Genomic DNA, 18,253 nt, shown 5'->3' with positions numbered 1-18,253 from the left:
TTGATGCCTAAACTTAACCTTAAAGATTCGAAGTTGATGCCTAAACTTAACCTTAAACACTTCGGAAAACTTCTACATTTGAGAAACATGGATGAACGTCTAATTCTGACGTGAGACTGTGAGAGCTAGTTGAGGTGTGTGTGTGCATCCATGCATGGGTGCGTGTCTGTCTGGCTGAGTAAGTGTGTGTGTGTGCTTGTCAGTATAAGACCGTTACAACATGCCAGTGTGTTTTTCTAGGTAGATCCACCACCTGCTCCCCACTCCTCAGCTCAGGGGTAGGGCACAGTCTGGTTCCGGTGACAGAAGACAAGTTATATCAACGTCAGTTGAAGACTATATGGACTCCTAGAAGACTATTGTTTGTTTTCTTTTTGTCCTTGCCATGCTCCATGGTGGAATTGTATTTCACTGTTTTCCCTTCCGCCGAAATGGGGGAATGCATTTCTAGAGAGTTCTTAATGCCTCAAGTGTTACCATTGATATGTTGGTTCATGGTTCAGGAGTTGGGACGTGTGGGGGTGTGGCTGAAGGGGAGTGTCGGGTGGGGTGGCTGAGGGTTCCAGACACATAAATACACACATGCAGTTAATGACTGCACCAGGGCTATTTGATATTCTGCCCTTTAAATGGTAACAGTGTAGGTATTCTCTCGGTTAACGGGACACGATAGGGAGGTCATTAGAGTTGAACCCCTCTGCACTCCACTATACCCTTGAGTGGGTGTGTGTGGGTGTGTCACAATCTTTCACCTCTCTAACACACACATACATGCAAACACTCACACACACACACACACACACACACACACACACACACACACACACACACACACACACACACACACACACACACACACACACACACACACACACACACACACACACACACACACACACACACACACACACACACACACACACACACACACACACACACACACTGCTGGCAGTATCAGTGAGCAGGGTCTAAACTGATTTCTATCATCTTAAATAATGGATGAAGAGAGGAGGTCAGGAGAAACAGATATCTCCCTTGTGACACACACACTGACGCTCTATGCCATGTGAAGTTGTGCTCTTTCTGTCTCTGTTTCATTCTCTTTCTGTCTCTCTCTCTCTTTCTGTCTCTCTTTCTATCTCTCTCTCTCTATGTTGTTAGTTCAGATCACCTGAGGTTTCTGAAATCTATTTCATACATAACACAGAGCAGATGCATGGTGGCCTCAGACACACACAAACCCAGTCAGAAGTAACGCTGGCTTTATCAACAAAGTCAAATCAAATCATCAAATCAAGTTTATTTTATATAGCCCTTCGTACATCAGCTAATATCTCGAAGTGCTGTACAGAAACCCAGCCTAAAACCCCAAACAGCAAGCAATGCAGCTGTAGAAGCACGGTGGCTAGGAAAAACTCCCTAGAAAGGCCAAAACCTAGGAAGAAACCTAGAGAGGAACCAGGCTATGAGGGGTGGCCAGTCCTCTTCTGGCTGTGCCGGGTGGAGATTATAACAGAACATGGCCAAGATGTTCAAAATGTTCATAAGTGACAAGCATGGTCAAATAATAATCAGGAATAAATGTCAGTTGGCTTTTCATAGCCGATCATTAAGAGTTGAAAACAGCAGGTCTGGGACAGGTAGGGGTTCCATAACCGCAGGCAGAACAGTTGAAACTGGAATAGCAGCAAGGCCAGGTGGACTGGGGACAGCAAGGAGTCATCATGCCTGGTAGTCCTGACGTATGGTCCTAGGGCTCAGGTCCTCCGAGAGAGAGAAAGAAAGAGAGAAGGAGAGAATTAGAGAGAGCCAAGATTTTCAAAATGTTCATAAATGACAAGCATGGTCAAATAATAATCAGGAATAAATGTCAGTTGGCTTTTCATAGCCGATCATTAAGAGTTGAAAACAGCAGGTCTGGGACAGGTAGGGGTTCCATAACCGCAGGCAGAACAGTTGAAACTGGAATAGCAGCAAGGCCAGGTGGACTGGGGACAGCAAGCAGTCATCATGCCCGGTAGTCCTGACGTATGGTCCTAGGGCTCAGGTCCTCCGAGAGAGAGAAAGAAAGAGAGAAGGAGAGAATTAGAGAGAGCCAAGATTTTCAAAATGTTCATAAATGACAAGCATGGTCAAATAATAATCAGGAATAAATGTCAGTTGGCTTTTCATAGCCGATCATTAAGAGTTGAAAGCAGCAGGTCACACTCCTGGGCCAGACTACACTCAATCATATGACCCACTGAAGAGATAAGTCTTCAGTAAAGACTTAAAGGTTGAGACCGAGTCTGCGTCTCTCACATGGGTAGGCAGACCGTTCCATAAAAATGGAGATCTATAGGAGAAAGCCCTGCCTCCAGCTGTTTGCTTAGAAATTCTAGGGACAATTAGGAGGCCTGCGTCTTGTGACCGTAGCGTACGTGTAGGTATGTACGGCAGGACCAACTCGGAAAGATAGGTAGGAGCAAGCCCATGTAACGCTTTATAGGTTAACAGTAAAACCTTGAAATCAGCCCTTGCCTTGCCTTGAAGCCAGTGTAGGGAAGCTAGCACTGGAGTAATATGATCAAATTTCTTGGTTCTAGTCAGGATTCTAGCAGCCGTATTTAGCACTAACTGAAGTTTATTTAGTGCTTTATCCGGGTAGCCGGAAAGTAGAGCATTGCAGTAGTCTAACCTAGAAGTAACAAATGCATGGATTAATTTTTCTGCATCATTTTTGGACAGAAAATTTCTGATTTTTGCAATGTTACGTAGATGGAAAAAAGCTGTCCTTGAAACAGTCTTGATATGTTCGTCAAAAGAGAGATCAGGGTCAAGAGTAACGCCGAGGTCCTTCACAGTTTTATTTGAGACGACTTTACAACCATCAAGATTAATTGTCAGATTTAACAGAAGATCTCTTTGTTTCTTGGGACCTAGAACAAGCATCTCTGTTTTGTCCGAGATTAAAAGTAGAACGTTTTCAGCCATCCACTTCCTTATGTCTGAAACACAGGCTTTATGTTTTCGAATAACATCCTCAAGAGGTAAAATATATAGTGAAAACAATAGTGGTCCTAAAACGGAACCTTGAGGAACACCGAAATGTACAGTTGATTTGTCAGAGGACAAACCATTCACAGAGACAAACTGACATCTTTCTGACAGATAAGATCTAAACCAGGCCAGAACTTGTCCGTGTAGACCAATTTGGGTTTCCAGTCTCTCCAAAAGAATGTGGTGATCGATGGTGTCAAAGGCAGCACTAAGGTCTAGTAGCACGAGGACAGATGCAGAGCCTCGGTCTGACGCCATTAAAAGGTCATTTACCACCTTCACAAGTGCAGTCTCAGTGCTATGATGGGGTCTAAAACCAGACTGAAGCATTTTGTATACATTGTTTGTCTTCAGGAAGGCAGTAAGTTGCTGCGCAACAGCTTTTTCTAAAATTTTTGAGAGGAATGGAAGATTCGATATAGGCCGATAGTTTTTTATATTTTCCGGGTCAAGGTTTGGCTTTTTCAAGAGAGGCTTTATTACTGCCACTTTTAGTGAGTTTGGTACACATCCGGTGGATAGAGAGCCGTTTATTATGTTCAACATAGGAGGGCCAAGCACATGAAGCAGCTCTTTCAGTAGTTTAGTAGGAATAGGATCCAGTATGCAGCTTGAAGGTTTAGAGGCCATGATTATTTTCATCATTGTGTCAAGAGATATAGTACTAAAACACTTAAGTGTCTCTCCCGATCCCAGGCCCTGGCAGAGCTGTGCAGATCCAGGACAGCTAAGCCCTGGAGGAATACGCATATTTAAAGAGGAGTCCGTAATTTGCTTTCTAATGATCATGATCTTTTCCTCAAAGAAGTTCATGAATTTATTACTGCTGAAGTGAAAGCCATCCTCTCTTGGGGAATGCTGCTTTTCAGTTAGCTTTGCAACAGTATCAAAAATAAATTTGGGATTGTTCTTGTTTTCCTCAATTAAGTTGGAAAAATAGGATGATCGAGCAGCAGTGAGGGCTCTTCGATACTGCACGGTACTTTCTTTCCAAGCTAGTCGGAAGACTAACAAAGCCCAGCATTCCTCACTTTAAACCAGAATCTGAGGAATTCCATCAGAGTTAGGGAAGAGTTTTAGTAGAACGCTGCATGATGTGTGTGTGTGTGTGTGTGTGTGTGTGTGTGTGTGTGTGTGTGTGTGTGTGTGTGTGTGTGTGTGTGTGTGTGTGTGTGTGTGTGTGTGTGTGTGTGTGTGTGTGTGTGTGTGTGTGTGTGTGTGTGTGTGTGTGTGCCTGCGTGTGTGTGTGTGTCTGCATGTGTGTATGCCACAGTTATTTCGGCTTAACTGTTACAGCATTCAAATCAAATCAAATCCAAATGTATTGCTCACATACACATATTTAGCAAATGTTATTGTGGGTTTAGCGAAATGCTTGTGTTCTCAGTTTGAAGTGTGTGTGAGCATTTCTCACTTCTAAAGTGTGTGTGTGTGTGTGTGTGTGTGTGTGTGTGTGTGTGTGTGTGTGTGTGTGTGTGTGTGTGTGTGTGTGTGTGTGTGTGTGTGTGTGTGTGTGTGTGTGTGTGTGTGTGTGTGTGTGTGTGTGTGTGTGCGCGTGCGTGTGTGTGTGTGCCTGCATGTGTGTATGACACAGTTATTTCGGCTTAACTGTTACAGCATTCAAATCAAATCAAATCAAATTGTATTGCTCACATACACATATTTAGCAAATGTTATTGTGGGTTTAGCGAAATGCATGTGTTCCTAGCTCCAACAGTGCAGTACAATCTAACAGTGCAGTAGTATCTAAAAACGATTCACAACTATACACAAATATCTAAAAGTAAAATAATGGATTAAGAAATATATACATATTAGATCGAGCATTGTCGGAGTGGCATTGACTAAAATACATTATAATACACATATGAGATGAGTAAAGCAGTATGTAAACATTATTAAAGTGACTAATGTTCCATTATTAAAGAGACCAGTGATTCCAGGTCTATGTATATAGGGCAGCAGCCTCTAAGTTGCAGGGTTGCGTAACCGGGTGGAAGCCGGCAAGTGATGACTATTTAACAGTCTGATGGCCTTAAGATATAAGCTGTTTTTCAGTCTCTCGGTCCCAGCTTTAATGGACCTGTACTGACCTCGCCTTCTAGATGATAGAGGGGTGAACAGGCCGTGGCTCGGGTGGTTGATGTCCTTGATGATCTTTTTGGCCTTCCTGTGACATCGGGTGCTGTAGGTGTCCTGGAGGGCAGGTAGCCTGCCCCCGGTGATGCGTTGGACAGACCACACCATGCTCTGGAGAGCCCTGCGGTTGCGGGTGGTGCAGTTGCCATACCAGGCGGTGATACAGCCTAACCAACAGTGCAATTTTTAAGTAAAAAATAGGTATTAGGTAAACAATAGATAAGTAAAGAAATAAGAAATAAAAAACAGTAAAATGACAGTGAAAATAACAGTAGCGAGGCTATATACAGGTGGTACCGGTACAGAGTCAATAAGCGGGGGCACCGGTTAGTCGGGCTAATTGAGGTAAAATTTACGTGTAGGTATAGTTAAAGTGACTATGCATAGATGATAAACAGAGAGTAGCAGCAGTGTAAAAGAGGGGGTTGGCAGGTGGGGGGTGGCGGGACACAATGCAAATAGTCCGGGTAGCCAATGTACGGGGGCACCGGTTAGTTGGACTAATTGAGGTAATATGTACATGACTGTATAGTTAAAGTGACTGTGCAAAGATGATAAACAGAGAGTAGCAGCAGCTACAAGTTCGCATGCGTGTTAATGTGTCATGAAATATTTGTTGTCAAATTAGTCTATATTCGTCGTGACTCAGCCCGCTCTGACAGCGTGCTCAGGTGCACGTCTCCTATTCTTACTTTTGCATGATATCTGCAAGGCAAACCATGGTGTTTGTGTCTCAAACCTAGAGCTGCACGTTCACTAGCTCAAGGACAATACTCAGTCAGTAAAATCAAATCAAAGTTTATTGGTCGTGTACACAGTTTTGCAGATGTTAGCGCGTGTGCGGCGAAATGCTTATCTTTCTAGATCCAACAGTGCAGCAATATCTAGCAACACAATAACAAGCATGATCTCCAGCTGTGACACACCAGCGTGATTATAACAACCTAGATACTGTATTCCTGTTTGCTGAGTTTTTATCTTGCTGGTACTTACCGTTTAGAAGGTTCTTAAGCATAAGTAGTGAGATGGTGCAAATCTGTCCCATTTATGTGGGATTAAGGCCAGTAGATTTCTCCTAATACCTACAGCACATATCTACACTAGAAAGATTGAGCACGGAGCTCAAATTTACACCACTCTTCAAGAATGAAAATGTGTCACAAACTTTGATTTGAAGTAAAGTATCAATATACAATGCATTCGGAAAGTATTCAGACCCCATTACTTTTCCCACATTTACTTTTCCCACATTTACATGTTACGTTACAGCCTTATTCTAAAACGTATTTTATAAATAAAAAATCCTCATCACACACAATACCCCATAATGACAAAGCGGAAACAGGTTTTTAGACATTTTTGCAAATGTATTACAAATAAATGTCAGAAATACCTTACTTACATAATTAGTCAGACTCCTTGCTAGGAAACTCGAAATTGAACTCAGGTGCATCCCGTTTCCATTGATCATCCTTGAGATGTTTCTACAACTTGGAGTCCACCTGTGGTAAATTCAATTGATTGGACATGATTTGGAAGGCACACATCTGTCTATATAAGGTCCCACAGTTGACAGTACATGTCAGAGCAAAAACCAAGCCATGAGGTCAAAGGAATTGTCCTTAGAGCTCCGAGACAGGATTGTGTCGAGGCACTGATCCGGGGAAGGGTACCAAAAACGTTCTGCAGCATTGAAGGTCCCCAAGAACACAGTGGCCTCCATCATTCTTAAATTAAATACATTTGGAACCACCAAGACTCTTCCTAGAGCTGGCCGCCCGGCCAAACTGATCAATCAGGGGGAGAAGGGCCTTGGTCAGGGAGGTGACTAAGAATCCGATGGTGACTCTGACAGAGCTCCAGAGTTCCTCTGTGGAGATGGCAGAACCTTCCAGAAGGACAACCATCTCTGCAGCACTCCACAAATCAGGCCTTTATGGTAGAGTGGCCAGACGGAAGCAACTCCTCAGTAAAAGGCACATAACAGCCCACTTGGAGTTTTCCAAAAGGCACCTAAAGGACTCTCAGACCATGAGAAACAAGTTTCTCTGGTCTGATGAAACCAATATTGAACTATTTGGCTTGAATGCCAAGCGTCACGTCTGGAAGAAACTGGCACCATCCCTACGGTGAAGCATGGTGGGGGCAGCATCATGCTGTGGGGATGCTTTTCAGCAGCAGGGACTGAGGGACTAGTCAGGATGGGGGAAAGATGAACGGAGCAAAGTACCAAGAGATCCTATGTGTTGTTGTATGTGTCGAACTGCTTTGCTTTATCTTGGCCAGGTCGCAATTGTAAATGAGAACGTGTTCTCAATTTGCCTACCTGGTTAAATAAAGGTTAAATAAAAAAAATAAAAATAAAAATCCTTGATGAAAACCTCTTCCAGAGTGCTCTGGACCTCAGACTGGGGCGAAGGATCGCCTTCCAATAAGATAACGACCCTATGCACACAGCCAAGACAACACAGGAGTGGCTTTGTGAAAAGTCTCTGAATGTCCTTGAACCCGACTTAAACCTGATCGAAAATCTCTGGAGAGTCCTGAAAATAGCTCTGCAGCGACGCTCCCCATCGAACCTGACAGAGCTCTGCAGAGAAGAATGGGAGAAACTCCCCAAATACAGGTGTGCCAAGCATGTGGCATTTTTTATTTATTTTCATTAAAACCTTTTTTTGTTTTGTCATTATGTGGTATTATGTGTAGATTGATAAAGGGAAAAAACAATTGAATCCATTTTAGAATAAGGTTGTAACGCAACCAAATGTGGAAAAAGTCAAGGGGTCTGAATACTTTCCGAATGTACTGTTAGTATAAGCATTGCGTTTTACAGAGTAGCAGCTGAATCATAAGTGTTCAGTAGTCAGTCTCTCTGATTTAGTAACAGTTATTCTGTAACTGGGTGGGGAGAGGGAAGTTAAGAAAAAGTCTGTGAACTAAAGCTCTGGAAGTAATGCAGTTTTGGAAAGCTTTGGGAATAAAGTTATGTAGTAAAATCAGAATAAAGCAGACTTGGCTACAGAAATATCTCTGTGTGTTTGAAGTGCCGGAGTGTGTTTCTGATTTTCAGAACTTAATTAGAAACACATTTCTCTCCCACATTCACTAACGGGCTGGTGAGTGGAGCACACACACACACGCACACACACACACACACACACACGCGCACATGCGCGCACACACACACACACACACACACACACACACACACACACACACACACACACACACACACACACACACACACACACACACACACACACACACACACACACACACACACACACACACACACACAGTCTTGTATAACTAACAATGTGGGGACACACAATTCAGTCCCATACAAAATCCTATTTTCCCTAACCCCTAACCCTACCCAATACCCTTACCCTAACCCAAACCTTAATGCTAACCCTAACCCTAACCTTAACCCGAAAACCTAACCTTAACCCTAATACCAAAGGGTTTATTATTATTATTTTTTGTATTTAACCTTTATTCAACTAGGTAAGTCAGTTATGAACAACTTCACACACACATATGTGCTGGCAGAGACACTAGAAGACAGGTCAGGCACACACACACAAAAAACAGATCTCTCCCACAGGTTTTCTACACATTCCTGGTTGCTCTGTGACCCTCCCTGCGACGTCTCACACAAAACACAGGGAACCATATAGGTTCCAGAGCCAGAACTGATGGAGACTTTCTACATCATTCACAAAGGGAGAGGTGCTTTAGTCTTCCAGTGCACAGTGAGAAACTCACACACACCTATACACATTCATCACTGAGAGAGAGAGAGAGAGAGAGAGATTATGTTTTCTGAATCTGCGTGTGCGTATATGTGTGTGTAGCCTACCGCAACGCAGAACCAGGGTTAAAGAGTCTCCATCTTGCTTTAATGAACTGTTTATATCACATTCCACCAATATAGCTTACCTCTAACCCAGACCCCTAACCCCATCTCCTCCCACACTAACACCACCACGCCACCTCTACCCTATAACTCACCATATCCCCATTACTTTTACTGTCATTCTCACCATGTTTCTTGTTGTCACACAGTTGTCTGATATTTTTCTACCCCATTATCCCTCGTTCTCTTTCTTCCTCTCTTCATTTTCACCCATTACAGCAGGTCCAGTGCATCATGGGTTCCACCAATTCAAACATTCAGTTTCTCCATCTCCTCCTCCTTACCCCTTAACCTCTAATTTTCCTTATTTCCCCCTGTCCCTAACTCTTTTCCTGTCTTCCCTTTCTCCCCTCATATCCCCCACTCTCCTTTACTCTCCCTCCCTCCCTCCCTCCCTCCCTCCTCAACTGCAGAAGTTGGACAGGCTAGTTTCCGATGTCTGGAACAGGCCAAAAATACCCAGAAACACAGAAACCTAAAAGAAAAAGGATAGACTTCTTTCATTTCTCTTCCTCTCTGCAGTACAACACTGACCCATAGTTCCCATATTCTGCTAACTGAAATCTGGGATTTTAACACACCATGTGGACACTGACGGTTTGAATGAGACAATGCTATTCTAGTGAGGATGCTCCTTATAATGTTACTATCATGGTGCCAAACTGGATGTTAAAATTATTTGACACAGACATCATTCAAACCAGTGGGTAACTAAGACAGTATGATCCCACGGTATAGATCATGTTATTACAGACCTATAGTCACTCAGGTTCAACCATCCTATATGATAGCTCCTGTGTCTCTATGAGGACAGCTATATGGTATAGCCACGGTCTAGTGACTCATCTGGGTAAGCAAGAAGAAAGTTGCACATACTATGGCTCCAACTGTCATGCCACCAGCACATGACAAGGCCACCCACTGGCAGATCAGCAGACACACAGACATGGACAAAATAGTCAATATTAATAAGCCTATGTGCATTTTATTCTAATGTATTTTCTGAGACCTTATGGGAGACTGAATAACTGTAAAGCTGATCAATGCAGTAGTTGTGACGGTTTCTCCAACTGTAGCCGACAGTGAACACAGTGGCCAAATGTAGGTCGTTCAGAATGAGATGCCGTTCAACGGCTGGAGTTTGAACCACAAGGCAGCATCCATAGCCAAACCAAACAAAAGAGCTAGCTAGGAGAACTGTTTTAGAAACAAGCAAGAAAAGAGTGTGAGGGAGGGGGGGGGGGGGGGGTGAGAGAGAGGGAGGAAGGGAGAGAGGGGGGAGTAGAGAGAAAGAGAGTAGCGAGAGAGTGAAAACAGTAGCAGCATCCTCTCCTGAATTGAGGATATCATAAACATTTCTGGTTGTACTGAGAGAGAGACAAACAAATAAAAACAAAAGCAAAGTCTTCTCATGCTTTGTCGATTTCAAAAAAGCTTTTGACTCAATTTGGAATGAGGGCCTGCTGTATAAACTGATGGAAAGCAGTGTTGGGGGACCTATGATATTGTAAAATCAATGTACACAAACAGTAAGTGTGCCTGATAGTTGTTGTCTTTTTGTTTCATTTGCTTTGTAGATTGTTGTTGTTATTGTTCTTTTGTGTGTGTTTTTTTCCACTTGCATCGGCAATGTAAACACATGTTTCCCATGACAATAAAGCCCTTTGAATTTAATTGAGAGAGAGACCTTTCCCAGATGAATTTTGGCTCCTGGTGCGCAGAGCAAGATGTCTATTTGTAGATCGTTCCTCGGCTGTTCCTAGTGGGCTACACACACACACAGTCGTCTGCAATTTATTATGACTGTGAGCTGCAGAAAGAAAATTCCCCCTTTACTCTCTCCCCGCCCCCACAGCCAGTCCCCATTATGATCATGTTTTCGAACTAGCAGCGTTGATGACAGAGCAGGCTAGAGGGAGAGGAAAAGAAAGGAAAATAGTGTGGATTAATTGACTCGCACAGACAGTTTGCGATTATTTGATTCCGTCAGTCCCCTCTGTCTTTCGTCTTTGGTACAGTCTCCCTCTCTGCATGTTCATTGCGTTGGTGTTTCTGCTGGGCGCCGGCGTCTCAAGGGAGAGGGGAGGGGGTGCTCGGTTGGTCTGAATAGCCGGGAAGAAGCCCTCTGTTTCGGTGGGAGGATGAACCATTGAACGGTGCAGCGCTGCTGGTTGGAAGCGGGCCAGGGTCGCTGTGTGTGGGAGAGAGCTCGTTCAGAAGGAGATGGGATGTTTTGGCTCGGTTGTCAACCCGGATTAACGGAAAACGGGGATAGGGTTGCAACGCTTCTCCTGTGTGAGTCGCACCGGTCACTCACTATTGCATGGATGCTGATGGCGTTCTAGGCCGGGGAACAAGGATTTATTGCATCGTTTATTGGGATTATTTCAGGCTCGACAAATCTAAAAGTCCGTGTGGAATTGTGTTTGAGCGAACCAGACATTCTCCAAAGGTAAATGTTCGTCTTTCTGCTGTTGGCCTATCGACCCATGTCAAAAACGTCGGCCACTTTCATTATGCGACCGTGTGTATTGCATGTGGAACATGGTCCATTTGTAGTTTATCCCAAAATGCGGGTTTGTGTTTTGAATATATCGCTGGGTAGGCTACAATCGAAAAGCTAAAATAGAAATAGCATGGTTAGCCAACTATCAGAAAACCAGCAATAATTTCTACCCTGTCTACCGATGTGACTAGAGGCAGTTATCATCTGTAGCCTGCAGAGGATGCATTCAAATTTGCCTTGCAATGGGTCAAAAATGTCGGCGAGTGAATCATTATGATTGTGTAGAGCTAGGCTGCAGCTTGTTTACGGATTCAAACTCACAATCATGCCTCGGTCTCTGAACTAGCATGGTGTCTGTTTCCACCATGGGAATAGGGAATATTTTGTGATGTGTTATTACAGTGTTATTGTGCGCGTGGACGGACATAGTCTGGCTCCGTACCAAATTGCAGATATTGTGTTTCCAGTTTAGGGCCACAATGATACAATGTTTCAAGAACTGTGTTTCAACTCGTGCTTTAGCCTAATAGGGATACAATGTAAGATTTCAAACCTGTCAACTACATTCACAGATTGTGGATAGTTATTGTCATGACTAGACAGCCCATGCCTATGTAGACTGGAGAGTAAATGACTTTAGTGTTATGGAAATATCCGGTTTTAAGCATTGGTCTTGTGTTCCTAGTAGATTTGATGTGACTGCTGTCTCATGATGTTTCAGTGCATTTAATGGAAGGTGATCTGGTGAGATTGATAATCTAGTCTACGAATTAGCTAACATTTACATTTTAGTCATTTATCAGACACTCTTATCCAGAGTAGTAAGTACATACATTTTTCATACATCTTTGTACTAGAAATCTATTTTTGGTAACATTCACACCCATTCAGTGTAGCAAGTGTCAAAACTTTGTCACATGTTGTAGCCTTCAATGTTGTAGCCTTTTTCAACTTAATTTTTTTTAAATATCATTGAATATTGTGTAGATTTAGTGACCTTGTCCTCCTTGGATTGGGTTACCTAAACAGCAGAGCCAGTGATTTGTAACCGTGCCTGTTATTGTGGTGTTCTTCTCCCTTAGTGCCTCAAGCAAAGCCTCCTCATTCTCTGGTGTACTTTAGTATAACAGAGAGAGAATATGCTGCCGCCTGTATGTAGATAAGACAGTCGGTGTGTGAGTGTGTGTGTGTGTGTGTGTGTGTGTGTGTGTGTGTGTGTGTGTGTGTGTGTGTGTGTGTGTGTGTGTGTGTGTGTGTGTGTGTGTGTGCTACAGCCTTATCTCTGTCTACATTTCAAGTCTAGGGGGTCAGCGGATTTCTGGCCAGTGATCTCTATCATAATCCACCTCTGGTCCAGACAGGGAGATCTTGCACAGGCAGCATGGACTGACTGGTGTTAGGAAATCTTGGGAATGCAGAGGAGGCATTTGGGGAGAATATTCACAGACCAGACTATAGCTGACTGGCAGCTCATTTACAACTACGTTCTGAAACTGTGGGAGAACTAAACTCCAGGACCTGGGGAGTGGCCTGTAGTGCTGCATAGTGCACATGTCACAGCAAGCTAAATGAGTGCAACACATAACAAAAGCCACAGACCACGGGTTGAGACACTGTATTAGAGTGGTACAGTACCAGTTGAACGTTTGGACACACCTACTCATTCAAGGGTTTTTCTTTATTTTTACTATTTACTACATTGTAGAATAATAGTGAAGACATCAAAACGATGAAGTAACAGATATGGAATCATGTAGTAACCAAATACGTTTTAAACAAATCTAAATACAGCTTTGCACATTCTTGGCATTATCTCAACTAGCTTCGTTAGGTAGTCACCTGGAATGCATTTCAGTTAACAGGTGTGCCTTATTAAAAGTACATTTATTGGGCTTTCTTTATTTCTTAATGCGTTTGAGACAATCAATTGTGTTGTGACAATGTAGGGGTGGTATACAGAACATGGCCTTATTTGGTAAAATAAGAAGTCCATATTATGGCAAGAACAGCTCAAATAAGCAAAGAGAAACGACAGTCCATTACTTTAAGACATGAAGGTCAGTCAATGCAGAAAATATCAAGAACTTTGAAAGTTTCTTCAAGTGCACTCACAAAAACCATCAAGCACTATGATGAAACTGGCTCTCATGAGGACTGCCACAGGAAAGGAAGATCCAGAGTTACCTTGAATGAGTAGGTGTGTCCAAACTTTTGACTGGTACTGTATTTCTAATAGAGGTAATACTACCTAATAATAAGGTTATTCTACTACTAGGCAAGTGGAGAATAGCAGTAGAAGAGGTGGAGGTTGTTTGAGTGCAGGTGCAGCCACTTTAAACCTTAAACCACAGAGAGGGAGGGACAACAAACCCCATCAAAGGAACCTGGACTAAAGACACACACACACACACACACACACACACACACACACACACACTGGCAGCAGCCTCAGGCAGAGCTCAGCTCACACAGGAGTGGGTGTTGAAACAATCCTGAACTATCGCTCTCTTCTTCTCTCGATTCGATTCAAAGGGCTTTATTGGCGTTGGAAACAATTAAATTCAAAGAGCTTTATTGGCATGGGAAACAATTCAATTCAAAGGGCTTTATTGGCATGGGAAACAATTCAATTCAAAGAGCTTTATTGGCATGGGAAACAATTCAATTCAAAGGGCTTTATTGGCATGGGAAACAATTCAATTCAAAGAGCTTTATTGGCATGGGAAACAATTCAATTCAAAGGGCTTTATTGGCATGGGAAACAATTCAATTCAAAGGGCTTTATTGGCATGGGAAACAATTCAATTCAAAGGGCTTTATTGGCATGGGAAACAATTCAATTCAAAGAGCTTTATTGGCATGGGAAACAATTCAATTCAAAGGGCTTTATTGGCATGGGAAACAATTCAATTCAAAGGGCTTTATTGGCATGGGAAACAATTCAATTCAAAGGGCTTTATTGGCATGGGAAACAATTCAATTCAACGAGCTTTATTGGCATGGGAAACAATTCAATTTAAATGGCTTTATTGGCATGGGAAACAATTCAATTTAAATGGCTTTATTGGCATGGGAAACAATTCAATTTAGATGGCTTTATTGGCATGGGATACAATTCAATTCAAAGGGCTTTATTGGCATGGGAAACAATTCAATTCAAAGGGCTTTATTGGCATGGGAAACAATTCAATTTAAATGGCTTTATTGGCATGGGAAACAATTCAATTTAAATGGCTTTATTTGCATGGGAAACAATTCAATTCAAAGAGCTTTATTGGCATGGGAAACAATTCAATTCAAAGGGCTTAATTGGCAAGGGAAACATACAGTTGAAGTCGGAAGTTTACATACACCTTAGCCAAATACATTTAAACTCAGTTTTTCACAATTCCTGACATTTAATCCTAGTAAGAAATCCCTGTCTTAGGTCAGTTAGGATCACCACTTTATTTTAAGAATGTGAAATGTCAGAATAATAGTAAAGATAATGATTTATTTCAGCTTTTACTTATTTCATCACATTCCCAGTGGGTCAGAAGTTTACATAAAATCAATTAGTATTTGGTAGCATTGCCTTTAAATTGTTTAACTTGTGTCAAACGTTTCGGGTAAACTTCCACAAGCTTCTCACAATAAGTTGGGTGAATTTTGTCCCATTCCTCTTGACAAAGCTGGTGTAACTGAGTCAGGTTTGTAGGCCTCCTTGCTCGCACACGCTTTTTCAGTTTTTCTATAGGATTAAGGTCAGGGGTTGTGATGGCAGCTCCAAAACCTTGACTTTGTTGTCCTTGACTTTGTTGACCCCCACAACATGATGCTGCACCCCCATGCTTCACGGTTGGGATGGTGTTCTTCGGCTTGCAAGCATCCCTGTTTTTCCTCCAAACATAACGATGGTCATTATGGCCAAACAGTTCTCTTTCTGTTTCATCAGAGGACCAGAGGACATTTCTCCAAAAAGTACAATCTTTGTCCCCATGTGCAGTTTCAAACTGTAGTCTGGCTTTTTTATGGTGGTTTTGGAGCAGTGGCTTCTTCCTTGCTGAGCGGCCTTTCAGGTCATGTTGATATAAGACTCGTTTTACTGTGGATATAGATACTTTTGTACCGGTTTCCTCCAGCATCTTCACATGGTCCTTTGCTGTTGTTCTGGGATTGATTTGCACTTTTCGCACCAAAGTACGTTTATCTCTATGAGACAGAACGCGTCTCCTTCCTGAGCGGTATGACGGCTGCGTGGTCCCATGGTGTTTATACTTGCGTACTATTGTTTGTACAGATGAAAGTGGTACCTTCAGGCGTTTGGAAATTGCTCCCAAGGATGAACCAGACTTGTGAAGGTCTACAATTTTTTTCCTGAGGTCTTGGCTGTTTTCTTTTGATTTTCCCATGATGTCAAGCAAAGATACACTGAGTTTGAAGGTAGGCCTTGAAATACATCCACAGGTACACCTCCAATTGACTCAAATTATGTCAATTAGCCTATCAGAAGCTTCTAAAGCCATGACATCATTTTCTGGAATTTTCCAAGCTGTTTAAAGGCACAGTCAACTTCTTGTATGTAAACTTCTGACCCACTGGAATTGTGATACAGTGAAATAATCTGTCTGTAAACAATTGTTGGAAAAATGACTTGTGTCATGAACAAAGTAGATGTCCTAACCGACTTGCCAAAACTATAGTTTGTTCACAAGAAATTTGGTTGAAAAACAAGTTTTAATGACTCCAACATGTATGTATATGTGTATGTAAACTTCCGTCTTCAACTGTATGTTTACATTGCCAAAGCAAGTGAAATAGATAATAAACAAAAGTGAAATAAACAATCAAAATTAACATATGTTTATATTACCAACGCAACCCGCTCTCTCTGTTAAATTTTTTATTTCAATTCAAAGGGCATTGTTGACATAGGAAACATATGTTTACATTGCCAAAGCAAATGGAATAGACAATAAACAGAAGGGAAATAAACAACAGAATGATTAGTGAACATTACACTCACAAAAGGTTTAAAGGAATGTAGACATTTCCCTCTTGCTCTCTCTCTCTGTCTGTCACGGTCTCTATTTCTGTCCTCAGCCCGCAGCCCGCTGCCAATTCTCACATCCATCTTCTCACCCTGCTGCTATAGTGGACCACATGGTGAGGTTTACCCACTCCCCACACAAAGTCACAGGAACCTGTGGTGATCCTAAGTTATAAGAGGTGTACCAGCAGAGCTATGCCAGGGGAATGACTCAGGGTGTTTGTCAATATGAGATGGCTGACTGTCCACCTGCCTTCTGCTCTCTCTCTCGCTCTCTTAATTCAAAGGGCTTTACTGGCATGGGAAACATATGTTTACATTGCCAAAGCAAGTGAAATAGATAATAAACAAACAATTAAAGTAAACATCACACTCACAAAAGTTCCAAAGGAATAGAGACATTTCAAATGTCATATTATGGCTGTATACAGTGTTGTAATGATGTGCGTCTCTCTCTCGCTCTGGGTGAAATAGGGTTCACACAGCTAAAATAAATTCATAAGCCTGCTAACCAATTGAAAAACCAATGACTTCACATGGCAATCCCATGATACCACCCAGTGTGTGTGTTTCAAGTTGTATTTGTCACATGCACAAGTAGAGTGAAATACTGTGTGTGTGTTAGCCCCACCCTGGCCCTGGCCAGGACTGTTTCCATGGTTATGTTATATGTTTACGTCTTAGTCTGTCGCTCTGTTACTGTAACGTGTTACTGTGTCTGAAGGGGGTGCTGGAGGTGTGTGTGTGTTTTAGAGATGGGTAGCGATAGACATTAGTGTGTGTGTGTGTATGTGTGTGTGGGGGGGGGGGGTTTAGAGATGGGTAGCGATAGACATTAGTGTGTGTGTGTGTATGTGTGTGTCTGACGTGACATGTTTCAGTTTCAAGTTTTTATGTCACATGCACAGTGAAAGTACAGTGAAATGCTCAAAACCCAACAATGGAATTCAATAACAATATATTACTAGAAAAAAACAGAGAAATAAGAATAGGAAATATGAAATACACAAAGTAAGTATGCATACTACATACAGGAAATATTTAAAAAGTCACATGCAATACCATATTTACATGTACAGGGATATTGGAGTGTTGGAGGTAGATACTGTATGTATAGAGGTAAGGGGACAGGGATACTGGAGTGATGTAGGTAGATATGTATAGAGTTGAGTGGACAGGGATACTGGAGTGATGGAGGTAGATATGTGTAGGGGTAAGGTGACAGGGATACTGGGGTGATGGAGGTAGATATGTATAGAGGTAAGGGGACAGGGATACTGGAGTGATGGAGGTAGATATGTATAGGGGTAAGGGGACAGGGATACTGGAGTGATGGAGGTAGATATGTATAGGGGTAAGGGGACAGGGATACTGGAGTGATGGAGGTAGATATGTATAGAGGTAAGGGGACAGGGATACTGGAGTGATGGAGGTAGATATGTATAGGGGTAAGGGGACAGGGATACTGGAGTGATGGAGGTAGATATGTATAGAGGTGAGGGGACAGGGATACTGGAGTGATGGAGGTAGATATGTATAGAGGTAAGGGGACAGGGATACTGGAGTGATGGAGGTAGATATGTATAGGGGTAAGGGGACAGGGATACTGGAGTGATGGAGG

The 18,253-nt window shown here is 42.5% G+C and overlaps 1 protein-coding gene across 13 annotated transcripts in view; it reads left to right on the top strand.

The window, feature by feature from the left end:
- Positions 1-18,253, top strand: part of LOC139540499 (FERM domain-containing protein 4A-like) — a 260,292-nt gene that overhangs the window by 152,247 nt on the left and 89,792 nt on the right. Inside the window, exon 1 of one of the 13 annotated variants that reach the window (XM_071344373.1) lies at positions 10,864-11,549. The exons of 11 other annotated variants lie outside the window; for them this stretch is intronic. In XM_071344373.1, coding sequence (XP_071200474.1) covers positions 11,421-11,549 — 129 coding nt within the window. In that variant the 5' untranslated portion in view covers positions 10,864-11,420. Of the gene's footprint in view, positions 1-10,863; positions 11,550-18,253 lie in introns of those variants that run through there. One more of the 13 variants, XM_071344381.1, reaches the window with a different exon arrangement.

This window comes from Salvelinus alpinus, chromosome 15 (assembly GCF_045679555.1).
Source record: "Salvelinus alpinus chromosome 15, SLU_Salpinus.1, whole genome shotgun sequence".
NCBI lineage: Eukaryota > Metazoa > Chordata > Actinopteri > Salmoniformes > Salmonidae > Salvelinus > Salvelinus alpinus.
The sequence above is the reverse complement of the archived record's forward strand: the minus strand, read 5'-3'. Positions and strand labels throughout refer to the sequence as shown.